This window comes from Microtus ochrogaster, unplaced genomic scaffold (assembly GCF_000317375.1).
Source record: "Microtus ochrogaster isolate Prairie Vole_2 unplaced genomic scaffold, MicOch1.0 UNK114, whole genome shotgun sequence".
In the NCBI taxonomy this organism is placed as follows: Eukaryota; Metazoa; Chordata; class Mammalia; order Rodentia; family Cricetidae; genus Microtus; species Microtus ochrogaster.
In genome coordinates, this window is record NW_004949212.1 from 264,380 (window position 1) to 291,327 (window position 26,948).

Here is a 26,948-nt window from a genome sequence, read left to right on the forward strand (position 1 = left end):
TTTTGAAAGAGATTTTTATTTATATTTTCAATAACATAAAATTTTACAAAAAACAATTTGATATACTTTTACTAACAGTCAACATGATAGTTCCTATTTTTATTAAAAATTATTGATAGAACTTTAGAGAAACAGTTACTACATTTAGAGTTCAGAATGGAAGGAACCAATTGCAATCAGTGTAGATGGTCTCAAGAAAATCAGAAAATGAATCTCCATACCTATCAATCACTTAATTATGTTGAATTACACAATAGATGATACTCTGTATAGACACTGAGCATGTTCAATGAATTATTGAACCCTCAATCATTGTATGGTATATTAAATTTGCTAGTGTTCTGTGGCACAACCCTACTGAAGAATATAACATGGTTCCTGAGGGAAATTCATGCTCCAGTTATGGGTTTTTCTCTTGATACAACCTTCAGGATGATGGGTTTTTCTGGTTGGAGAATTGGTTGCCTGCTCAACTTTGGCGGGATCTGTAGTAGTTCAACAATCACAGTGAGAAGCAATGGGTGACACACCAGCAATGATAGAAGCAAAGAGTACAGATACATTAAGGAACATGCTTTATATACCTAAAAACACTATGTATCAGTATCCTATATCCTGCATCTCTTATACCTAAATATTCACTGAGACTGGATGGGAAAAGCACTTATCTATCTTTTTAATCAGATAAGTATTAGCTGAGCACCTATTGTGTGTACAGAGCCAGGGAACAAGTTAAGTTGGGTTGTGTTATTTAGTGATTTAAATTTTAAGTCAAAAGGCCCAGTTAAAAGTTTAGATTATTTCATAAACATATGGAAAATGAATTTTGAAGGCAGTATAAAGTTAATTTTGCACTCACTGAAGTATAAGGTAATCCTGAGCACATATCACAATTTGGTCCCTATGGAGTGACTCAGTTATCAAAGTGCCTGGACACCAGGTTTACACATTCTATTTGATGGTGGACAAGGATTCCAGGAAGCATCAGTCCTTGTCCTCTTAGCTTCTAAGGGTAATTTGAAAGGTAACCTTGAGTAATTCAATGTTTTCATATAATCATTTGCCTCAGTTTCTTCAGTCTTGAGGGGATGAGGAAGCCTATAACATAGCTGTTTGGTCTTAGTTCAGGAAAGGAAAGAAAACTGTCATCAGAGAAGGGTGTCAAACTGGGGTTGACTGGAGCTTGTCTGCTGGCCCAGAGCCTTGTTTGCTTCCAAGACAAATGCTCTGTCCATCTATTCATCTAAATAACCCCTGCACACATTTACAGGGCAGCTACATTGTAACTGTAGGCCGCTTATATCCTCCTCGCCTCCCATGAAGAAAGGCAATGGAACAGGAAAGCACTGCATACTTCAAGAATGTGTTAGAACATAATTATCAGGCAGTGATTTACATAGCATGTTCATAGTCTTAGTCACCATTGTCTTCCTATGAAGAGACACCATGACCATGACAGCCCTTATAAAAGAAAGGATTTAATTGGGGACTTGATTACAGTTTCAGAAGCTTGGCCCATTATCATCATGATGGGGAACATGGCAGCAGGCATGGCAGATGTAGTGCTGGAAAAGGAGCTGAGAACTACATCTTGATCCACAAGCAGAGAGACTAGTAGCATTGGACCTAGTGTGGACTTTGAAATCCTCAAAAGCCATCCTTAGTGACACACATATCCTGTGTCACATCAGTGACTTTCAACTTTGGTTGTAAAGGAGACTAACCTGTATCTTTAAAAGCCACACTCTGGGTGAATCATTTTAACATATCTGATATGACCAGACATTGTGAATGTTTAAGGATCTTTAGCAGTTCTAAAGCACAGCCAGTGATTGGGAGCCCCTGACACCTGGAAACTTCTCTTAAGTCCTAGTGATGCCCACCAGTCACACATCATGATCAGGTCTTTATTACATGCTGTGTGCACAATATCTCTCCATCTCCAGTTAATTTGAACTCAATTTCAAGGAGATTTCATTCAGTCATCTTCCACTAATCTGCACTAACTCTAAATGAATTCCTTATTTGTGTTTTATTCAGATTCAGTTCAGTATGAAAGGATTCATATCAGACAATAAATACATTCTGTATTACATCCATTATTAAAATGTCAGTGAGCAGTGTGGTGGTTTGCATGAGAATGGCCCACACAGGTGTATGTTTGAATACTTGGCCCCCTAGTTGCTTGGGAAGGATTAGGAAGAGTGGCCTTGTTGTAGGAGGTGTGTCTCTGGGGGTGGGCTTTGAGGTTCTAAGAGACTAGTGCCATTCATTTACAGTCTCTCTCCTCTCTCTCTCTCTCTCTCTCTCTCTCTCTGAACTCTCAGCTGTACCTGCTGCCATACCTTCACTCTGCCACCATAAACCTTAATCCTCTGGAACTATAAGCTAATTTAAGCACCTTTTAAGACATAAATTGTCTTAGTCATGGTGTTTTATCACAGCAACAGAAAAGTAACCAAGACAAGCAATTTATTTGTATATGTAACACTGTAAGTTTTTAAATATAAGTTATTGAGAGTTTTCTGCCTCACCTGAGTTTCTTCACAAGGCTGAAGGGTGAAGTTCTGCAGGACACTGATGACAGCCAGTTTCATGCTGATGAGGGCAAACCTCATGCCAAGGCAGTTTCTGGGTCCATTTCCAAATGGCATGTATACATAAGGATCAATGCTGCCCTTGTTCTCCTTGCTGAACCTGGAGACACAGTAGGGATGAAAACAAGGTTATGGAACATTGATCCAAAGAGCTCTGTTTGGAGTCCTCACACCCTCAACCAGAGTGGTTCAGCGTACATTTATGGACTTGCAACAGAACCCTTGCTGCAGGTGTCTGACAAAGAAATTGTGAGCTAAAGGCCCTTCCCTTTCACCCCAAACAGGTATTTTCTATGTTGTTAAGACAAGTGGAAATGAATGCTTTTTGAAAGAAAACACATCCTTTTTTTTTTAAATTTATTTATTTATTAAGGATTTCTGCCTCCTCCCCGCCACCGCCTCCCATTTCCCTCCCCCTCCCCCGATCAAGTCCCTCTTCCTCATCCTTAAACACAAAATATTCCTTTCCAGATGGTGAAGTGTTCTATTCCGAAAGACATATTGGGATTGGCCAAACTGATGGCAAAGTAGTCTCCTGCCTCACACTTAGGAATGGGAAGATAAACACTCTCTGTCGGTATTGGAAATGTTAATTTCCCCTCCCCCATTATTTCCCTTTCCTTTCATTACATTCCTTTCCTTGTAGCGTCCCCCATTTGTATTTTCCTTGTCCACTTCTTCCTCAGAATTGCTTTTGTTTTCCCTGCCTCCCTCCACAGAATGGCTAAAGCCAATTACCTTTCTGGTGCACAGGATGAGTTTCTACTATAGCATCATGAATGACATCCAAGTTTACCTTCTCCACTAAGATAAAAATATCTACTAAACATGTAGCCCTGAATTTATTGAAATTTAACTTTTCATTATTTGATTATATAAGTGAAAAGAAATTATTGTGAAAAAGTGACAAGAACAAGAATATCGGTGTTTTAAAAACTGTTTTGTTAATTTGTAGTGGGGGAAGAGAGGTATTTACATATAAATGCTATAAAATAACAGGAGAGTGTGGACAAATTAGGTTGTGTGTGGATAGAGAGTTCACATAGGTGAACACAAGAAGTGTATTATAGTAATTGTATGGGACTTGGGAGGTGGCTTACGTAGTAAGGTACTTGTCCAGTAAGTGTGAGAGTCTGGGTTTGTTTCCCAGAACCTACACAGAAAGCTGGGCATGGTGGGGTGTGCCTGTAATCCTAGCAGTGGCAAGATAGGAGGTGGAGATGATCAGATCCCTGGAATGTGCTATCCAACTGCACACACATTTCACACACACACACATACACACACACACAAATACTGTAATTCCAAAAGGATTCATAGATGTATAGCGGTACAAAATCACATATCACATATATATACTTTTCTTTAAGAGGAATTATGGTGGTTTGAATAATAATGGCTCGTATACATTTGAATGCTTAGTCACTAAGGAATGACACTATTTGAAAGGATTAGAAGGATTATTAGGTGTGGCCTTGTTAGAAGAATAGTGTCACTGGAAATAGCTTTGAGATCAAAAGCTCATGCCAAGTCCAGGGTCTCTCTCTTCTTACAGAGTCTCTGTACCTTTCAGGGCGGAACTCCTCAGGCTCTGGCCAGTACTCAGGATCCCGATGAAGAGGATAGGTTGGCATCATAACTATAGTCCCTTTGGGAATGAACATTCCATTGATTTCCACATCCTTCTTTGAGACCCTCTCTAGCCTGTTAGCAATAGGGTACAATCTGAGAGTTTCATTCACTACCATATCCAGGTACTCCATGTCCATCAGGGCATCATAGGTGACAGGTGCCTGGGAAGAGGAAACATGTTTGCAGATGAGGTTTGGAGTCATATCATCTCAAATATATTAGAATCTCAAAGGGCTAACCTCGATTAGTAAAGCTTATCCTTAATCATTCTACTCTGATGATGACCTTCATCCTGATTATGGCCCATTAGGATGTAAAGTATAATTTTTAGCACAGGAGCCATTTGGGGCACTCCTCCATCCAGATCCCCTCATTGTCATGCACTGATTTCTTTCCCATGTGAGCATATATAACCAACATCTTATGACAGTTACACTCAGACATCTCCATCGATCATCAATCTATACCAAAGAAATATGTCATGGCAAGGAACAAACTCCTCACTCCTGGTCCAATGAGGCTAAAATTGACAATGCCACATCTTGGTAGCCCCTTTGATTATGGGATTAGTTCAGTGAATGGTACCATAAAGGATTCTGGGTAAGATGACATACTTAGAAGCTGCTTCTGTGTGAGTTGGTTATAGAGAAGATTTTGAAGGAGAAAAAAATATGTATCTTTTCTAGAGAATGAAAGAGAAGAAGAACTTCTGCAACATACAAAGAAAGTGGCAAGACAGTTAAAAAGTATGAGGGAAAAATGGTTTAACTCATGGGAAAGAAGCCAAGCTGAAGTTGGCCCCAGCTGCCCTGTGCCCTAACATAGGGAGGAAAGTAAGTCAGGGATACTCCAAAAGTTAAATCAGGCATTCTGATGGAAAGAAACTGGGGCCCTATCTACAAGAGAATCTCCTAGCCCTCACAAGCCTAAAATCCAGTTTGGATTTGGGTGAAATAACAATTGTTTCTATGACACATTGAGAGTCCCATGGTCACTCAGTATGACTCAGAGAACTTATTGTTGCAAAATAACCAGTCACTGGGGTCAGCCTATGGAGCACAACCACAGGACATGGATTCTTTAGGTGCTTCTAGGCTATATATATATATATATATATATATATATATATATATATGACAGCTAATACTATCTGGAACACACACACACACACACACACACACACACACACACCCTTAGTATATTTCTAAAAGCCTCTAAACCAGCACAGTACAGAGATACTAGTGAACAGATGTTTATTGTTGCACTCTTCACAGTAGCTAAGAAAGGGAACCAAACATGATGTCCAGCTACAGGTGAATGAGGAAAGTAAATGAGGTACTTATGCAAAACAAAGTTTTTCAACCACAGAGATGAATGACACCATAAAATTTGCTGGAAACAGGTACAAGTCGAGATCTTTAGGTTAAGCAAGACAAACCAGACTCAGAAAGAGTGCGGACAGCGGGAGGGAGGGATATGTGAAATGAAGGCAGCTCTGCATACTCTTTAAGGGAAAGAAGAAGCCTGATAGAGACATCAGGGAGAATGAGGGAGGGCAAAGTGGGAGAAGGATGGACATGAATCAATTTTAATGGCATGGATATAAAAATGCCAGAGTGAAACACATTGCTTTGTGTGCTAACTATATAAAAGGAATATATTTTAAAATGTTTAAAGCATCTTCCAGTGGGGACCAAAAGTCGCACTCATTACCATCCTTGGTAACTGGATCAGTGGATCAGTTGTTGCTTCAGGACTTGAGAGTGGGCCCTGGAGGAGATGCATTCTGCACTACTCTGCTCAAATAGTCACACAGGACCTGGGTAACTTCACATTACCAAACCTTGAAGTTTGAGCAAAGAGATGAAGACAGTATGGGCATTATGGCTGTCATTTGGTGTGACATTCAAAAGACTATCCTGTAGATATTTAGAGTTTGGTTTAGGCTGCTAGTGATATGGATTAGGTGGTAAAGAAATTTGCTGACAAGTCTGATGGCCTGAATTGAAACTCCAGAGACCAAATTGTGAAAAGAGAGAGATGACTCTTACAAGTTATTCTCTGACCTCCATACATGTGCTATGGTATGGACACTTATTCTCTCTCTCTCTCTCTCTCTCTCTCTCTCTCTCTCTCTCTCTCCCTCTCTCTCCCCCACAAACACACACCCTCACACACACACACACACACACACGCTCACACACAGAATGTGAATAATCAAAATAATTCATTAATAATATTGTTACTTAGGAGCTAGAGACACAAGCTCATTGTTGGCTCCTTCACCTCTAACTGCACCACTGAGTGTATTCCCATATAGCTGATGCTAGAACATTAGCTATCTGTAAGGGTTTGACCTGTAGACTTCCAAGAGGGTGAGAGAACCTGTCCAGCACACTGGCTGTAATACAAGCAAGGGTCTATTAAAGTGACTCGAGTTAGCACTCAAGGCTTCAGAGAAGAAGTAGTCTGATACACTATCAAAACCACAGAAAAGGAAAGAATCCCCTAGTTGGCCCACACACCCACATATATAAATGTCATGCTATTGGACTGGACAACAGAGCCATTGAGAGTAGTGTCAGGCGAACCTGCACAGACCTGTGAAGGTCAGCCTACTAACAGACATAGCAGGGACAGCACCCCAAGGACATCAGCAGAAATAATTGTTCAGACACTTCGCTTCTTCTGAAGTGTCACACAGGTTTTCCTTGTGTCTCTTAGTATTATTGTCATAATAGGTAAAGATATATCAGAGCCAGTAGTGTATTAAAGATTGTGTATTTCTATGGGTTGCATTCATCTCCTATGTCCCTCCCCTTGTTTCTCTTAGTCTCTTGTTGGGTTATAGAACTATTGCATGGTCCTCCATAAAAATTCTCATTGCATGTGCTTGTCAGTCCTTTACCTCTGCCCTCCCTCTCTGGGTACCATCCACTCATCTTACTGAGCAGAGCTCTGTCAATCTCATCCTGAAGTTTCTTCTGCACATCAGGGTGGGTGGCCAGCTCATACATGATGAAGGAAATGGATGTGCTTGTGGCATCATAACCCGCAAAAATGAAAACAACAGTTTGTGCTGTCATTTCTAGATCAGAAAGAGCTAAAAGGAAAAAAAAACATTGCAGATAAGGAAGATCAAAGCAGAACATCATAGCTGAGATGAGAAGAAATTCAAATGGCACTCCTCATTGTCTGGGGAAGAACAGAGAAAAGCAGAACAGGGTCATTGGTGCTGAGTTCCACTCTGATGTCTTTCTGATATACCAGGGAAAAGTCAAATTAGTTTTAAATATATTTTTATGGTTATGGGTGTTTTATCTGTACATATGTCTGTGTACCACACGCATCCCTGGTGTCCATGGAGGCAAGGAGAGGGCACCAGATACCTTGCGACTGGAATTACAGGTGACTTTGAGCTGCTGTGTAGGTGTTGTGAACTGAATCTAGGTCCACTGAAAGAGCAAACAGTGCTCTTAACTGATGAGCTGTCTCTCCAGTCCCAAGGTCAAATTATTTTAATTCAGGTTGAGCTAAGATCTATATTATGAAATATTAGGCCAAGGGGGCTGGAAAGATGGTTCAGTCGTTAAGAGCATTACTTGCTCTTCCAAAGGTCCTGAGTTCAATCCCCAGCAACCACATGGTGGCTCACAACCATCTGTAATGAGGTCTGGTGCCCTCTTCTGGCCTGCAGGCATACATGCAGACAGAATATTGTATAAATAATAGATAAATATTTTTTTAAAAAAAAGAAAAAATAAATATTAGGCCAAATTCATATCATCACAACTGGGCAATTTCAAGAGAAATAATTCTCTCTAACGTATACTATTATCGTAGTGTGGAATGAAAACAAAAGTATTGCGGTACTTGACAGTGATTGACAACTTGACAAGATCTAGAATCACCTAGAAGACGAGCTTCCAAGCATGGTGTTGTGATGTTATCTAGATTAACTTGCTTCCTGATAGGCCTGTATGGTTTATCTTTATTAGCTTAACTGACATGGAAAGACCTATCTTGTTTCTAAGTGTTTATTTTCATTTTTATTTGTGTGAGTGTGTGTGTGTGCACAGGCCAAACAATGGTGTCGGATCCCTGGAGCTGGAGTTACAAGTGAGCTGTGTATCATGGGCCTTGGCAAACAAGCTCAGGTCCTCTGAAAGAGCAGCAAGTATCCATGACTGCTGAGTCACCTCGTCACTCCTGGAAGATCTATCTTAATTGTGTCACCATCCCATAAGCTAGCCTCCTGGGCTTAATAAGAAGAAGAGAAGAAGCCGAGTACTGGAGTTCATGTTTCCTGACTGTGGATGCAGTGTGACCAGCTGGCTCAAGTTTTTGCTGCCATGACTATTCCACCATGTTGGACCATACCTTCAAAGTGTGAGTCAGGAGAAAAAAAAAAACCTTCCTTAAATTGATTCTGTCAATTATTTTGACAGAGGAATAATATAAGTAACTAATTCAAATACTGTAGCTACCAGTAAAATATGGAATCCCTTTACTACCCAAGAAAAATATTTAAATGATTTTCATTAAAATATAGCTGTCAAATGTTTGTTTGTTGTGTCAATGACTCATAGAGAGAAAATTCAGGAATTTTCCCTTTAAACACCTCCGAGGGAGCTGGAGAGATGGTTCAGTGTTTAAGAGTATTTGATGCTCTTGCAGAGGACCTGGATTTGATTCCCATTCTTCACATGGCAATTCAACATTGGCTATAACTCCAGTTCTAGGCTATCCAATGTCTTCTTTTGACATTCACAGGTACCAGCACACAAGTGGTGAATGTATATAAATATACATGTAAACATTTATACATATAAACTAGACATGAATCTTTAAAAAAAATAGGAATCCTTAAGTGCTTTAGAAGAGACTCAAAGAAGAACGTGTGGCTACAATGAAAATCCTGCTATTCAAATGTGGTCCATGGATCAGCAGCATCTAGGAGCTTATTAGAGGCACACAATTGCAAACCTCTGTAGTGGAGGGGTGTGGGTAGTGTGGTGGACAGTACATGTACTCACTGGAGTTTATTGGAGATCTTTAGTTTTCCCTCTCAATTCCTCTATGACCAGAAATTGCTCTACAAATATTATTCTCTTATAGGAATCAAAAATTAAATAAGGGTTGGTAAGATGGCTTAGTGATTAAAGGTACTTGCTGAGCAAGTCAGATGAACTGAATTTGATTCCTGTATCCATGTAAGGTGGACAGAAAACCCTGACTCTACAAGTTACCCTGTGACTGCCACATGCATAACATAGCAGGTGTACTTCCTCATACCCCCACACAAATGATTAATAATAATAATAAATTTAAATTAAAGGGGTCTGGAGAGATGGTTCAGTGAGTAAGAGTTCCTTTTGTGCCAATGGAAGATTCTGAGTTCAAATTACCAGAACTCACATAAATAGGTGACCATGTATTCTTGCAACCCCATTGAGGAAGGGAAATGGAGCCAAGAGGGTCACTGGGGCCTTCTGGATACCAGAATAGATCCACATGCATCTAGAGCCCCTGCCCCAAAAGAATAAGAATAACATAGCAGAATGCCAACATTCTCCTCTGGTCTTTGTGAGCCCATGTGCATGAGTGTATGCACACACACAGAGACACAGACACACACAGAGAGAAAAAAGGACCCACCATGACATACAAAAGAGCCCTGAGTGAATATGCATAAGAGAGTTGAATGCAAAGTAACTAGTGGTTAAAGGAAAGTAACAGGGAATGCGTGAGATCACAGTGATAGAAACAACTGAACAAAATTTAGATAACTGATGGAATTTAAAAAGTAAAGAAGAGGATATTCCTTTACACGGGGTAATGGCTGGTAAGCATAGAGTAAAGGGTAGTAGAAAAGTCATTATTCTGTAGCTACAACAATAATAATAGTTTTCATCACAAAGTATTCACAGAGATAAGAAATCAGGGGGTTAAAAGAATGAAGAAGAGCAGGGTATAGAGTTTCCCAGATGCTATTTACACAAAGCAGAATAAATCGCAGATGAAGCTGTTGAACACAATCACACCACTCTCTCCCAGGTATTATCCTCATTGCTGGACAGTGCACTTTGGTGGGGGCCTAGATGCAAATTCCCAGCAGAGATACAGAATGAGTGGGATTGAATGGAAATGAGAATCAGAATCTTCTCTGACAGATGGACTTCCTGAAACAAAATGTATCTTCTGGCAGCCCTACAAGCTCTGGTCCAGTGAACTTCTAGAAAGCTACCTTGGACCCCATAGATATCATCAACGTGCACATCTTTCTGAAATTTGTTAGAGTTCCTTCCATCCTGGACCACCCCATGTATACGTTCTGATACCCTCTTCTCTCTGGGCTTCTTGAGTCACACACCGTCAAGTATCCTGTGTTACCTTTCTGGGACTCTTCGCCTTTTGAATTCTGAGTGTTCATCATTAGCTGAAGAAAATCCACTCGTGTCTGGAAACAGAAAGAGAAAAGTCAATGATAAATATTTAGTTGAGAGGTCAGACTTGAAACTTCACCTCCCTTCTGAGAATATGGCTACCTGAAGCCACAAGTATGGTTTGAGTTACCAATGAATAAAAGCATCTATGGGGTGAGGAAATTGCTCAGTGGTTAAGAGCACTAGGTGCTCTTGCAGAGGACCTGGGTTCAGTTTCTAGTATCCACAAGGTGAATCACAACCACTTGAAACTACAGTTCCAAGGGGTCTCACGCCCTCTTCTGGCCTCTGCAGAGACTGCACATGGCATACAGATGAGCAAAACACAAATACAATTTAAAAAAAAAAAAAAAGGAAAACTAAAGACTCTATCAGTGAGCCTTGGAGAACAATACATTTCCTGTGAGAAATGCAGCTTTTGGTCTTTTTTCTCCTGATATGTTTCTCTGGCTTTTGAGCAGATTCCTGGCAAAAGAGCTGTTGGATCCTTCTCTCATCATGCTTGCTCAGGAAAGTCCATGAACACCAACTCTATCTATTTTCTTACCACAGTACTCAGCCAGCAGCACTTTTTTTTTATTAATTCTATCTTTACTCTCACTGCCAAGTTTTGGGTGAGCATCTCCTGACTCTCACACACTCTAGGCAGTACACAGTGCCAAGTGTCATAACAGGTGCTCATCTCCATAATCTCCAGACAACCTTTTTGTGGCCTCCAGGCTACATAGAGCAGAGCCACATAAGCAGCCTGAAAACTGATTGTCCAGAGGAAGTATTTACCTACTGGGTGAGTGGCTTCTGGTCTCACTGCCAAGAAAATACCTATACACAAAGCAGGAGGCATTCAAATTTAACATGGGCCAATCTCCACCAGGTATGACCATACTTCTTTTGATGATTATATCAAAATAAGAGGTTTAAAATTAAAAACATCCTTTTGATGATATAAACTTTAGGGGGAGAATAACAGTAGTAGATATATTTTCTAAGTATGAATTCTATTTTTGACTTCTTTCAATAAAGTGTGGTGGCAATATTTTTACTTAATTAGTGATTATCTTAGAGCATAGTATATTCACTCTTTTGACAAATGTGAAACTGTTTCTCTCATCATTCTCATATAGAATCACCCATCTTCTATCTTTTTCTTCTCCCTAAAATGTAAACATTGCCTTACCCTAAGCATAGTTTTCTTTATTTTTAAGAGAACCCACAATAAAGTACATAAATCACATACTCACAGCCTGATACATGATGAAACCCTGAGCATCATGACCAAACCCTGAGCATCGTGACAAAACCCTGAGCATTGTGACCAAACCCTGAACATTGTGATCAAACCCTGAACATTGTGGCCAAACCTTGAACATTGTGACCAAAACCTTAAGCATCATGACCAAACAATTAGCATTGTGACCAACCCTGAACATTGTGGCCAAAACCCCAAGCATCATGACCAAACACTGAGCATCATGACCAAACCCTGAGCATCATGACCAAACCCTGAGCATCATGACCAAATCCTGAGCATCATGACCAAACCCTGAGAACCATGAAAGCAGCATCAAAATTTACCTCCTGGTTTGAATCAAGGCGATTTTTCTTCATGCTTGTTACAAATTTTTTGAAAAAGTTCACTGATTGTCTTGGAAAAATGGAGAGACTTAGTAACTCATATATTGGAGTAAGGAATGGAAACATAACTACAGAGAAAAAAATAAATGCAGAGAATAAGTGACTAAGGATTGTCCAACATCAACTGATATGTCTACAAGGCAATCTCTTTATTTAAGGCTCAGGGAAAATCATGTATGAGAGGGTAGAAAGGGTATAAAACCAAGAATATGAGAAGGTCTGCTATGAGATTGCATCTTCTAGACACAGCCTAGAAACTGGACCCATGAAATTTCAATAATAGTGTTATTTAGATAATATCTGTGCAATGATAACACTGGTTGACATGCCAATGTAGAGGGAGAAATCCCACTGGTTCTTACCTCTAGATGAAGAGCCAAGGGGAACTAATGACTATTGAGAGAAAGAATGACTTTTCCCCAAGGATGAGATAGGTAATCCAATCCCAAGTAGTTAACCATAAGCACATATATAAGAGCAACACTAAGTGGATTCTGTAGGACATATACATGTGCATATATCTATATATAACCATTATAGTTATAAGGGAAGAGTCGTGGATTCAAGGAGTTGAGGACATGAGTGGAGTTAGAGGTACTAGAAATAAAGAAAATATATACTCATGTATAAAATTTAAAAAAAAAATAAGAACTGTAAATAATCCCCCATAAAGTTGGACTCCTAAATGTACCCTAAGATGGCAATAATAAAAAATCCTGAAGAAAAAAGTGAAGTTTCAGATGGGATGGTGCTATAAGAACTCCTTCGGCCACTAGCCTTTAAGACACCAGCCCACTTAGGTGTGGCCTTTTATACTATAAATGCCTGTGTAAGGCAAGCGTTCACTCTCTCTCCCGACTTCTGGATTCAGTTCCTGTTCCCTGTTTGTGCAGAGGACTATGATCTGTGAGTCTACCCCTAAATAAATAACCCTTTAGTATACGCAGTTCTGAGCCAATGTGGGATTAATTTGTAAATTCCATTTTCATCTGGCACCCAATGTGGGTGAAATTTGGAGAAAATGGAACCCTTCTGAACTACTGGCAGCAAAACAAAGAAAAAGTCCTGAAAAAATTTAGTTCCCCAACAAGTCAGATAAAAAAAAATTCCTCTATAATTCATTAATCCCACAACAATTTCCTACTCAAAAACCATGAAAAAATGCCATCAGATGGTTCAGAATATGATGGAACATAGGAGTGGCAACAAATGGGTCGGCTGAATATAGGATGTTAAGTGACAGAAACTAGTTGCCAAATTCCATATACTGTAAAAAATATTTGTATTGTGTTTTAATGTTATGCTCAGAATAGGCAGTTTTACAGGAACAGACAGTTAATGGAACATTGCTTATGGTGCAGAGGAATGGAAGATGAGAATGAAAAGGTGTAGTTTTGCTTGGACAACACACTTCCTGGTTGACAAGGGCGATGGGTTCATGTCCCTTTGGTGAACAAAAATTGAATTATATACTTTAAATAGTTGAACTTTTTACATGTGAACTATATCTCAATTATGGTGTTATTTTGATTGGTGTGTGGGAGAGAGGAATAAAAAGAAAGAAGAAGCTGGGTGGTGGTGGTATACACCTTTAATCCCAGCATTCGGGGAGACAGAGGCAGACAAATTATCTGTGAATTCAAGGCCAGCCTGGTCTACAGAAGGAGATCCAGGAACAAAAAAAAAAAAAAAAAGAAAAGAAAAGAAATAGTGTACATACATATGGAGAGAAGAAATGGATCAAAAACTGAAAACTTTAAGAGCTTCTTGGCTTTCTGTACAAATGGATCTTGTGGGTTGTTGAGGGAATCAACGTTCACTCCAAATGATGTGCCGGTGATCACATCCATGCTATAAGCTCCAAGGATGCTGAATAGAGAGAGACATGGAAATCAACATCTACATCTGAGGCAGCTCTTACTTCTGAGCTACCCAGGCAGGGAGCCACACAGTCAGAACCTCCTGCTGCATCGGCAATGAAGTCAAGGTTTCTATAACATACATGGGACACTTGCCTGTGGTTGGTTTGCAGATGTCATTTTCCTATAGTTGAGGGGATGCTAAGTGCTTGCACTGCTATCAACCACATGATCACTTACTCTTTCATGGTGACAGGCTTCCCTTTCTCTTCTTCTCGTCTCAAGTTTTTCACCAACGTATCTCCATATTGTCCAATGATGTGAAACATCTAAGCATAAAACACAACATTTGTAGCCAAATGTGGAAACTCAGGTACTAGAAAGACAACTTGTCCCAGTAACAAAGCAATGAGTCAGATGTTACGGTGGATTTTATAATGGATCCTCTGGGTATGAAAATGAAAGACCATCTTATAGGAACTGTAATGCAGAGGACCGACCCTTGGAAAAGGACTATGGGCTAGTTTTCTACCTGTCCCTAGATTTCAGTAAATTCCCTCTCCATCATCACCTGCTTGAGTTTCCCACTGGTGAATGTTGGAGACAGCAGTGTTCGAAGTCTCTTCCATTCTTCATCCTCGGAAATACTGATGGCCTTTTTCATAAATCCCACTGGCCCAAAAGACTAGAGTTCAAACAGAAAGAATATTTATCGTATTAAAGTTATGGTAATCTTTACAATTCTATAAAGTTGGTTAATCAAGCATAATTTGCTTAACAAATATTTCTGACTGTTGAATGTCTGGACATTACTAGATGTTCAACAATTTTATTTAATTTGTCTGTAATTCCTATTTGTGGAGGTAACACCATACACCAGGCATTGCTTCACATCTTTCTGTGACTGTCTCACTTTAAATGAAAGTCACCCTCACAGAATACACAAGAAGATAGCACAGACCTATGGTGTCCTTCAAAGCTATGCAGACAAAAATGGATTAGTGACAGACAGCAACTGGCCTTGGCAATGTATTAGCTCAGGTCAGTTTCTCTTCGACATCTGTCAACAGTACAAACAATTGGACGCTTTGAAGCTGAGTTCTTAAAAAAGCTATAGATGCTATAAAATATTTGATATTTCAAGGAATAATGCCATGGGATAGAAATTGTTTTATCTTAATTTCTTATATAAGAGCATGAGGAAAAAATACTTCTATCCTCTGTTAGAAATGTTCTTCAACCATGTATATCTATGAACATTGGATCAATGGAACACACACACACACACACACACACAGTTTTTTTGTTGTTGTTTTGTTTTATGCCAGAGTCTCACTATGTAGCTCTGTCTGTCCTGTAACTCATTATGTAGACCAGGTTGGCCTTGAACTTACAGATATCCTCCTGCCTTTGCCTCTCAAACACTGAGATTAAAGGCATACTTTGCCATACCTGGCTCCCAGAACTGTAATTTGTGCTAATAGGGACATTCCCAATGTTCTTTCATGACAAAAGTCTAGGATAGCACATGCACACAGACTTCTTCCTCTTCATGATACAGAATGATACAAAATTCTTCAATTACCTTCACACTTAATGGTGAAATTCTGAATGTTCCATCCATTGATCTGTAGCAACTTTAGAAAGTCTGCTGTGTCAGCCTGGTTTATAGAGTGAGTTCTAGTACAGCCAGAACTATACAGAGAAACCCTGCCTCAAAAAACAAAATAGTCTACTGTCTCCTCTGTCATTCAGTACCACCCTAGAAGTACCAACTAATACAACAGTGCTAGAAAGGATATGGATTCCAAAGTAATAAGCAAAGTTATTCTTATGTTCAGGCAACATAATTGTCTGTGTATGACATATCAAATAACTCACAGAAAAAATTCATAGGAATAATAATGAGTTTGGCAATTATTATATGATAAAACAGCAATTCAAAATCAATTGTGTGTGTACTTATCTGCAATTATATTGAAAAAATCTCAAGAATAATACATAATTGTCAACCATATCCAGGCATATTATAAGTCATTTATACTTAAGATATTAGTATAACAAAATATGTACAAGTCTTTCAGTTGAAACAGAATTTCCATGTGGCAATCAAAAGAAATCTAAAAGTGTAGATTTCTTTTCTACACTTCTAATACATAGTCATGCAGTAGAAGATTCAACACAGAAAATGTTCATTGTCTCATGTCAGACTTCAAATTTTTAACAAACTGAGATCATTATCAATATAGACAAGCTTGGTCTGATTTTGGCTACAAAGATAAAGGTCCAATAATAGTTCTAAAAACTCTTCAAAAAAATGGGTAGAATGAGTCCACATGATGTAAATATTCAATTCTCAAGAAGATATGGCCCTAGAGTATAAAAAGACATTTGCTCAATGGAAGAAAATATAGCACAAGAAAAGGTGATATACAAATAGAGTCAACATGTTAGAAATTTGTAGATTTATTTATTTTTATATTTTTGTGTGTGCTTATCTGTATGTGTGTTTGTACATCACATGTGTGCAGTGACTTCAGATGCCAGGAGACAGCATTAGATCCCTGGAACTCGAGTTATAGATGGTTGGGAGCTGTCAGGTAGGTTCTGGGAATTGAATCATAGTCTTAACCACTAAGTCATTTCTTCAGTCCCTGAATAAGCTTTGATAATTCTATAGAAAGAATTCTATGGAGGGAACAGTTCGCCTCAGAAAACAGGTAAAGGACTGGACATGGATGGTGTAACACGAAACTTTACCTGAGTTCCATACTTTATACCCCAAATCCCAAACACATCATAGATAATTATTGTAAAGTATGAAACTATAGGCACATGTTGTTTAAAAAGACAAGAATGTTAGGCATGCCTGAGGATGGAGCTCAGTTGGCAGCGTGCTTGCCTAGTATGCATAACGTCTTGGGCTTGATCCTCAGAGCTGCATACACCAACTAGAGTGGCACAAGCCCACAACAGCAGCACTTGAGAGGTTGAAAGTTGAGGTAGGGACATATAAAACCTTATTAAAAAAAGACTGCTGAACAAAATATAATCAGACTTGACCCCAAAAGCACAACCATGAAAGAAAAATGGATGAGACTTCACAAGGAAAAGACAGGTGATCCATGGCCACTATAACATACTTGCTAGGGGAAAAAAAACATCTTTGCAACATTAAACAAATGGTCCACAGCATAAACAAATGTAACACATCTTAAACCATTATTCTACAAAAGTGGATAATTGTGGTGGTTTGAACAACAATGGTCCCCATAGGCTCATAGCTTTGAATGCTTGGTCATTAAGGAATGGTGCTGCTTGACAGGGATTAGGAGGAATGGCTTTGTTGGAAGAGGTGTGTCACTAGGGGTGAGACCTGTGGTTTCAGAAGCCCAAGCCAGGCCCAGTGTTTCTTTCTTCTTACTGTCTGCCAATCTGGATGTAGAACTTTCAGCTACCTCTCCAGCACCATGTCTGCTTGCATGCTGCTGTACTTCCCACTATGATGACAATGGACTAAACTTCTGAAACTGTAAGCCAGCCCCAATGAAATGTTTTATTTACTAAGAGTTGCCATGGTCATGATGTCTACTCACAGCAATAAAACATTATTAAAACGAAGACTATAATAGTAAAGATTTATATTTTTTTCAAAAAGGACGCCTACCCGACGGTTTGTGAAGATGGAGTAACATTCTTTCACCAGCACTGTTTTGATGATCTCTGGATCCGTGATAGCCAGCACAGGCTGTTGACCATCGTATAACCTGAGGTGGGAAAACAGGTGGATTGAACCTCAGAAGTCAGATTCTGCACCTGGATTTACACCTGGGATGCCAAGACTCCACTCCCGAGGCTACACAGGCCACACCCAAGCTCTATAAAGCACAGTAACCTGAACTCCTACTTCAAATTCTGACTACAGAAGCCACTGAAGTCTTGTGAAATGAAGGGTAGTGTGGCTAAAGCAGGGAAGAGACACTTAGGATGAAAACAGCTCTTCAAAGGCGTTCTTATTAAGAATAAACACTGGTGCATCAGTTTAGGCTAGGCAAACATACATGGTTATTGCCAATACCATTCTTTCATGTTTAAATAGTTCAGTATCTCTGTTGGGCATGCGGCTTAGTGGTAGAACCCTTGCCTGTCAAGTGTGTGGCGCTGGGTTTGACACCCCGAGAGATATAAACAATTCAGAAAAAATGAATAAATGATTCTGAAGTCAAAACAGAGTGTATCAGAGGAAACTAATCAGCGTTCCTAATAATGTTGCAGGAACAGCTGTTTGGGGCCACCAGAGGGCAGCACAGCCTTGCTTAGCATTGAATCACATGGTCTTTAAGGATTGCTTCACCTCAGAAGATCCTGTGGCCAGATCTATGGTTTCTGGGGATGGATGAGAGGAGATGAAGAAGCAGAGCCTCCTCCCACTAACTTATGTCTCACAGCACTTCCTCCAAGCCTCTGACAGGGAAGGGCTTTGTCACAAGCTCAGCCACTCAGCAAAACTGCTGAAGGCTTAACTTTGAAGGAGTAAAGAGTAGCTTAAACATTCCCTTCACTTCTTCTTCAATGTCAGCAGAATTAAATGGACAGGAAATATCCATATACTCTAGCAAAAGCTCTTATCTTGAAATTAATAATGGACCAAAATCAAAATAGTGATACAGACGCCCCACATAAGGTTGAGCAATCTGGAGTCTCTTGTCTGCATATTGACCAGTGTGGGTCTCCATGTCAGTCATGACCTCCTGAAGCAAGGAGCTCTGCTGATGAGCACTGAGAGGCGAACTAATCTCTGGGCCTGCAGACAAGTCATCTGGAGTACATTCAGTGCTATGTCTAGTTTGCATAGTGATAGTAGCAGATCCTTCTTCTAAGGCTCAAGGATGATAGCAGGAGAGGTGTAGAAAGATTCTAAGAGCTTGAGGCAGAAGACAATAAGAATACTGTCTTCTGGACTCATATGGAGTGGTTGTGACAACACGCACAAGTACTTCTTAAACTCAGGCCAGAAGAAAAGTCCCAGCATAGAGAAGGGAGGTGGGCCGGAAGTCCCATCCCTAGCTGACAAGCCATTGGCGATGACTGGACGACCATTCCCATTTCCTCCCCTCCAATCCCTACCATCACTACTCCCCTCCAATTTCATGCGCTCTTTCTTTTTTCTAAGCTACTCTGTCTACTTAATGCTGCCAATGTATTGATGTGCATGGGGTCATCTATTGGAGCATGGGGTAGCCATTCAGGGGCCCCATCCTTGTTCTCTTATCAGCCATGCTTTGCCAACTTCTCAGCTAGGGATGGGACTTCGTGACCATCTCCCCCCACCATGCTGGGATTTTGTCTAACTTGATCTTGTGTGGCTAGACCAGTCACAGGCCCAAAATGGACAATAACAAACCAACTTCCAAAAGTCTTTTTACACCTATAGATTAGTGCAGATCTCAACCCTCATTAGAGAAGCTTCTTTTAGCACAGTGCTTCTCAACTTGTGGGCTGTGACCATCAGAAAATACATATTTTCAATGATCTTAGGAACTGAAATACCACTCAGTAGCAAAATGAAAGTTATAAAGTAGCAACAAAAATAAACTTACGTTCCTAAGACAATCAGAAATATTTATTCTCTGATGGCCATGACTCAACAATTGAGAACTGCTGCTTTAGCAGAAGATGGTGACTAGCATCTAGTCAACATGAATAAAATAAGATTGTGGTGTGCTCGCTCCTAAATGGGACATCTTGTCACACCCTTTCTTAGTCAGGGTTATTATTGCTGTGATGAAACACTATGACCCAAACAAGTTAGGGAGGAAGGGGTCTATTTGGTTTACAGTTTCATGCTACTGCTCATCACTGAAGAAAGTCAGGACAGAAACTCATACAGGGCAGGGTTTTGGAGGTAGGAGCTGTTGCAGAAGCCATGGAGGGGTGCTGCTTATTGGCTTTCTCCTCATGCCTTGTTCAGCCTGTCTTCTTATAGAACCCAGGACCACCAAGCCAGGGGTGGCACCACCTATAATGGGTCCTCACATATCAATAACTAATTAAGAAAATGCTCTACAACTGAATATTGTGGAGGCATTTTCTTAACTAAGGTTCTCTTCTTTCAGATGACTTTACTTGTATCAAGTTGCTACAAAACTAGCCAGCACATCTTCCTCCTCCAAGGCTCAGGCATCATCTTGGAAGATGGGGCTGGAAGAACTGTAAGAGCTGGAGGCTGTGAATGACCCTGGTGAAACTGTATTCTGGATCCAACAGTGCAATTCCGCATTTGAACTGACACTGGCATGACTGCATGCATAGGACTTTCTATTTTTAAAAATAGACTTGATGTATGAGAAGGAAGAGACAATGAGCTGTTCCCAAGGGTCACCAAATCCCAGAGGGTGCCATGACAGACAACACTCACAACTGAATTCACACTGGTCAACTTGATGCCTGTGATATGTATCATCTTTATCAGAACAAACCTTCAAAGGTTTTACCCCAAGAATTGTGTCCTGACAGTGTCCTCCTGTGAGAGTTGTGTTATCCTAACAAGTATTCCAAATAGCCAATTTCAGAAAACTCACCCCCATGTTTTCCCATACTTCTTATAGCAATATTCGTCAAATTTCCATGTACCCTGGTAAGAGAAGTAAAATGAAATTTGTTATTGTTCTGTTACCTACTAACCCTTCCTAACTAGGGCACAAATGACTCAAGTCTCACAAAATTGGGCTATCTGTCCCATTGGCAATCAGATGCAAGTGATCATTAGAGATATCTGAAGGGATGGAGAGTCTAGAGGAGTTGTCTGGAATAATGAGTTTAAGCTGTTCTTGCACTTTCTCGGGGGTTTAGAACACTATAGTAATAAAGAAAGGACATGGAGCCTATAGTTCATGATCCTACAGAAACTAAGTTATAAAAGAAAAACATATATGGAACCACTTGGGGGTTGGAGACAGACAGGGTCACCTGACAGAATTAGGAGCATGGGAGTGGGGGGGGGTAGAGGGATGGAGGGTTGAGGAGAGCTTGGGGGAATGGGACAGTCAAGATGGAGGGGGGGACAGATATGAGAGAAGGGAGAGAGATATCTTGATTGGGGGAGCCATTGTGGGATTGGTGGGAAGCCTGGCTCTGGAGAGGTTCCTAGGAGTCCATAGGTATGGCCCTAGCTAAGACCCTAGGCAATAGTGGAGAAGATGCCCGGACTGACATTGCCCTGTATTCAGATTGATGATTATCTTAAATATCACCAAAGAAATTTCATCCAGCAACAGATGGAAACAGAAGCAGAATCCCACATCGGAGCACTGGACTAAGCTCCCAAGGTCCAGCTGAAGAGTGGGAGGAATGGGAATATGAGCAAAGAGGTCAAGACCGTGATGGGGTCATTCACTAAAGCAGTTTGCCTGAGCTAATGGGAACTCACAAACTCCAGCCAGACAGGGAAAGAACAAGCATAGGACCAAGCCAGTCCCTCTGAATGTGGTTGACAATTGTATGGCTGGGACAGACTGAGCGGCCACTGGCAGTGGCACTGGGATTTGTCTCTGTTGCATGTACTGGCATTTTTTGGGATCCTATTCTCTTTGTATGTATACCTTGCTCAGGCTGGATGTAGTGGGGAGGGCCTTGGATCGTCCATAAGGCAGGGTGCCTTGTCCTCTCTTAGGATTGGAGGGAGTGGGTAGGAGGGTGTGTGGAGGGAATGGGAGGAGGGGAGGGAGTGGAAATTTGGATGGGTATTTTTTTTTAAAAAAAGCTAATAAAAAGATAAAAGAAAAAACAATGCAATACACAAAAACAAAACTAAACAAAAAGAAAACACTGGTTACTCTTTCAGAAGACCTAAGTTTAATTCCCAGCCATCTGTAATTCCAGCTCTAGGGATCTGAGACCCTCTTCTGGCCTCCTCAGATAGTGCACAGATGGTATACAGACAGACATCAGGCAAACACTCATACATTTTAAAAAATAAAGCAAGAGAGTAACACATGCCTGCAAATCCTAGCACTCCAGAGGTGGAGGCAGGAGTATCACAAATTTGATAGTTGCCATGGGCTGTGCAGTGATATTTGGTACCTACAGTTATAAAATAAATAAATAAGCAGATAGATAAATAAATACAGAAATGGGGAAACACCTCTAGAAAGAGGTGAAAAAGAAACAATACAGTAGGTGTCAATGTGAGAGAATGAGTGAAGACTATGGAAATCACAGACAAATGGAGATGCCCGTTCTACAGGAGGGCAGAGTAAAGGAAACTCACTGGCTCTCATTTTTCAGTCCTAAAGTTGAGAAATAAAGGCTTCCCATCACCGAGGTACAGCTGTGATGGAGTGCAATGGGCATAGCACATGCCAAGCTCTCACTAAGACCTGGTTTGCATCTTTGGAGGCTTCTTGTGGCTACCCCTGCACTTAATCCCAGCACTTGGGAGGTGGAGACAGGAGGATCAGAAATTCAAGTCATCCTTCCCTACATAGTGAGTTTCAGGCCAAGCCTTGGTTCCGTGAGACCTCATAAGGAAATAAAAGAAGCTTCACTATAGCAAGTGTGTTCTAGCTCTTGGGGGAACGTCTATTAGAGAGTTCACCTGAGAAGGCTGGAGTTATAGATGTGTGCCTGAAGGCCTGGCTTTACCTCTCACTTTTTCACTCAGGAGTATTTCCTTCCCACAGAATATACACATGCAATCTTATGTGAAGAATGAAGCAATGGGAAGCCATGAAGTGATGGAGGCCTCATTTAGAACTCAGGCCTGCAGTAAATTTCTAGCTATAAAATGTAGAATCCGGGCGATGGTGGCGCACGCCTTTAATCCCAGCACTTGGGAGGCAGAGGCAGGTGGATCTCTGTGAGTTCGAGACCAGCCTGGTCTACAAGAGCTAGTTCCAGGACAGGCTCCAAAGCCACAGAGAAACCGTGTCTTGAAAAAGCAAAAAAAAAAAAAAAAAAAAAAAAATGTAGAGTCTGACAGACAACTAGAGTCTTTGGGGGCATAGAATCTTAGCAGAGAGCAGCCCACATGCGCTTGGAAGTTGATCTCATTACTTTCTGACCAGGCTTCAGCCTCGGGCCAAGGTTAGACCAGGCTATTCACAAGAATCAGTCATTCATTGTAGATGGTACCAAATTTTAGGAATTGTTGCTAAATCATCTTTCATATGGTGATTCCATGAAGTGAGTTCACCTTTGCATAGAAAAGCAAAATTTGCTGTGGTATCTGAGGGTGGGAAACAAGCACCATTTCGTCTCAGTTGCAACCACATCCTGCTCACACTGGCCCTCAGCATACTGCCTTGAAGAAAAAGCAGCAATACAGAACACTACTATTCTGTCAAATCCCCAAAGATGCCCTGAGTACTAAAGCCTGCATGGAGCCATTGAAGTAACTGCAGGGGACTTAGCAGTCCCTGGGAGGTTTCTGGTAAGGGGGAGTCCCCTGTAGTCAATATACAGACAACCTGATGCCTGGATGCTGCAGAGCTGGCCAGCAGGAAGAAAACAAATGCTGCTCCAGAGTCGGGTGTGAAGTCTAGTCTAGTGCACACAGGCTGGTGCAGCGCTACCGTGACCAGGCATGGTTTCCCATAAGTACTGGCTTAGGAACGTGTGTCTTCCTGGAGGCTCCACTGGAAAAAAAACCCAGAGTTCTGCTGCTCCTTACAACCTGTGTGTGAAGTCCTGAACACCAGGCTCTAACTGTGATCACATTTTCTAACCAAAGCAAGTTGGAAGTTTTAAGCAATGTCAGCAAACCCTAAAAAGGAAGCCTGAGCACTCTCCTGGTTGGACACACAGTTTCCAGTGGTCTGACTCCCCAGAACTTCCTCCCAAGTACTGGCATTTGCATCTATGGAAGTGATCCATAAATGGATGCATAAGAAGTTGTAGTTGGGCTGAGTGTGTTGGTACATGCTTTTAATCCCAGCACTTGGGAGGCAGAGGCAGGAGGATCTTTAAGAGTTCAAAGTCAGTCTGATCGACATACAGTTCCAAACCAAGTTGGCTACATAGTAAGACCCTGTCTCCAAAAAGGCCCCAGAAATAGCTCTGCAGTTGGAATAACTGGCTGCTCTAGCAGAGGAACCAAGTTTAGTTTCCAACACCTACATGGTGGTTTACAACCATCCGTAACTCCAGTTCTAGGAGACCTGATACCTTCTTTGGACCTCTGCAGGCACCAGGCTCACATGTGGTGCACAGACGTAAGTGCACACAAATACTCATAATCCAAAAAGAAAATAGATAAATCTAATTTTAGAAGGAATTGCAACTCTAAGAAATGATAAAGAAGCCAGGTAATAGCTGCAGTGGTGCATACCACCTTTAATTCCAGCACTTGAGTTTAGTGGGGGAACTATGGGCCGCTTCCCACAGCTCAGCCCCCGGCCAATGGTTAGCTTTACCCAAAATAATTACACGGAAACTGTATTCTTTTAAACACTAGCTCTAGCCTCTTACTGGCTAATTCTCACATCTTGATTAACCCATTTCTAATAATCTGTGTAACACCACGAGGTGGTAGCTTACCAGGAAAGATCCTTAACCTGCATCCATCTCAGAGAGAAGAACTATGGTGACTGACCTCACTGCCTTCTTCCCAGCATCCTGTTCCGTTTACTCCGCCTACCTAATTTTCTGTTCTATTAAAGGGCCAAGGCAGTTTCTTTATTTAACCAATGAAATCAACACAAAACAGAAGACTCTCCCATATCACTTGAGGGGCTGTGTCAGGTGGATCTCTGTGAGTTTGAGACCAGCCTGGTCTATAGAGCATGTTCCAGGACAGTCAGACAATCAGGGCTGCTAGACAGAGAAACCCTTTCATGAAATACCAAAAGCGGAAAAGAAATGAATGGAAAAACTTAAACACTACTCACTTCACGATAGGAAAGAATGTTGCCAAATAAAGGCAGAGGTTTTGGTCCAGGAATTCCAAGTTTTTTAAAAATCCCATGAGAATAGGTCCCATATCTGTAAAGTAACAGAGAAATCAAAGTTGTAGGGATTGCCATTGTGACTTTACACAGGTGGACATGTGTCAGTCATTGACTCAATAGCTGCAAGAATCAAACCCCTGAAGTATCATCTAGGCAACAAATAACAGTAAAAACATAAGCAACTACAATCCCAAAAGTTGAATGGCCAAAAGCTAGGCAGGATTTTTAGGGCAGAGAGGACATTGGAAAGAAGGGTAGAGATGAGGAGAGATGGCAACCAGACAGAAAGCAAGCAGCAGGGGGAGTGTAGAGTAAAGGTAATAAAGCCTTGAGGGAAAAAAATGTAGATTGATAAAAATGGGTTAATTTAAATTGTAAGAGCTAGCTATCAACTCAACTTTCCGAATTAATAATAAGTCTCTGTATTGTTATTTGGGAGCTGGCAGGTGGGACAGAAAAATCTGCCTACAGAGCACCTCATCAAGGCCTGATTAGCAACTGGGATTCTTCCCCGAAGATTGTGCTGGATGTCTTTTGCTATTAACAAATAAACAATAAATCAGAGAAAACAGCAACAAAACTTTTAGTGTTAAGTGGTTTCCATATTGCAGGGTAGAAACACGGGTTGTAGGAAGGAATTGTGTTCCAGATAAAGACCAGAGAAGAGAAGAACAGATGTTGACCTTTCTACAAGAGCTTGGGTATTGTGCAAATTAGGTTTTCTGTTTGTTTACTTGTTTGTTTGTTTCTTTTATATTAGCTTGACTCAAGCTAGAGTCATCTGGGAAGAGGCAACCTTAAATGAGAGATTGCCTCTGTCAGATTGAACTGTGGGCAAGTCACGGGGCATTTGCTTGATTAATGATTGATGTAGAAGGACTTGAGTTCACTATGGTGTCATTGGTTCCTGGGTTGTAAAAAAGCTGGCTGAGTGAACCATGGGGAACACACCCATAAGCAGTGTTCCTCCACGGCTTATGCTTCAGTTCCTGCCTTCAGGTTCCTTCCTTGGCTTCTCTTCTTGATGAACTGTAAGCTGTTATGTGAAACAAAGCCTTTCCTTTTCAATTTGCTTTTGTTCATGGATGGTATTTATCACAATAGTAGAAAGAAAATTAGAACAGAGGCATTGTGTGACTTTGTGTAAATCAGGTTGGAAGGTGTGACAGATGAGAAAAAGAAACACCCACATCCACGGGGCACCTGTCATATACACATCACAAAGCTGACAAAAGAGAGAAGGAAAAGAAAATGAGAAAAAAAACACCTAAACAAACAGGCTGTTGGAGTCTCAAATCCTTGGAAAGGCCATGACTGCTAATGTATAAGAAGCAACATAGGGAGAAAGGGCTTATTTTTCTGACAGTTCTGCATTGCAGTCTATTGTATCTGGGAAGTTAAGACAGAAACTCAAGTATCAAGTACAGCTAAGAGCACAGAGAGAATAGACAAAACCCTCCGAGCAATAAGATTAGATAGAGTTCTGAGTGGGAGCTTCTAGGATGGCCAACGATGATAGGAACTACCTAAGTGCTGATTTGCCACTTCCCCTCCATGATCTCTTTGGCTGTTTCAACAGGAAAAGGAAGTGGTGCCCTGCATATTACACCAAATACAGTTACAGGTAGGGGAGGAACCTGGGCAGCTACTCACATGTAGACAAGCACCAGGCTGGTAGCCAGCAGCACCAAGGTTTCTGTGGAAAGGATGGGGATGAGCTCCATCTCAGCTCTCCTTCAGTAGTTCTGGCTCCAAGATTCCCTCCCAACTGAGAGTTTTGATGTGCCCAGCTGAGATCCAGTGAGATGCAGTGTTTAATGCTCAGCGAGGCTA

The 26,948-nt window shown here is 40.9% G+C and overlaps 1 protein-coding gene across 1 annotated transcript; it reads right to left on the reverse strand.

Annotated features, from left to right (window-relative positions):
* On the reverse strand, window positions 1-26,948 carry LOC101995535 (cytochrome P450 3A25). Its single transcript, XM_013355322.1, has 13 exons — window positions 26,769-26,948; window positions 25,056-25,149; window positions 20,751-20,803; window positions 17,837-17,936; window positions 14,741-14,854; window positions 14,410-14,498; window positions 14,031-14,179; window positions 12,251-12,378; window positions 10,623-10,689; window positions 7,172-7,332; window positions 4,164-4,390; window positions 2,535-2,697; window positions 1-485 (listed from the first exon to the last, which is right to left on the reverse strand). The coding sequence occupies exons 1-13, from the start codon at window positions 26,837-26,839 to the stop codon at window positions 390-392; spliced, it is 1,512 nt and encodes a 503-aa protein (XP_013210776.1). The 5' UTR covers window positions 26,840-26,948; the 3' UTR covers window positions 1-389.

Coding starts and splice junctions, on each gene's coding strand:
- LOC101995535 (XM_013355322.1), bottom strand. CDS start 26,839: ATGGAGCTCATCCCCATCCTTTCCACAGAAACCTTGGTGCTGCTGGCT. Junction 17,937..20,750: donor AAGTATGGGAAAACATGGGG/GTGAGTTTTCTG, acceptor TTCCCACCTCAG/GTTATACGATGGTCAACAGC. Junction 2,698..4,163: donor GAGGAGTTCCGCCCTGAAAG/GTACAGAGACTC, acceptor CTGTGTCTCCAG/GTTCAGCAAGGAGAACAAGG.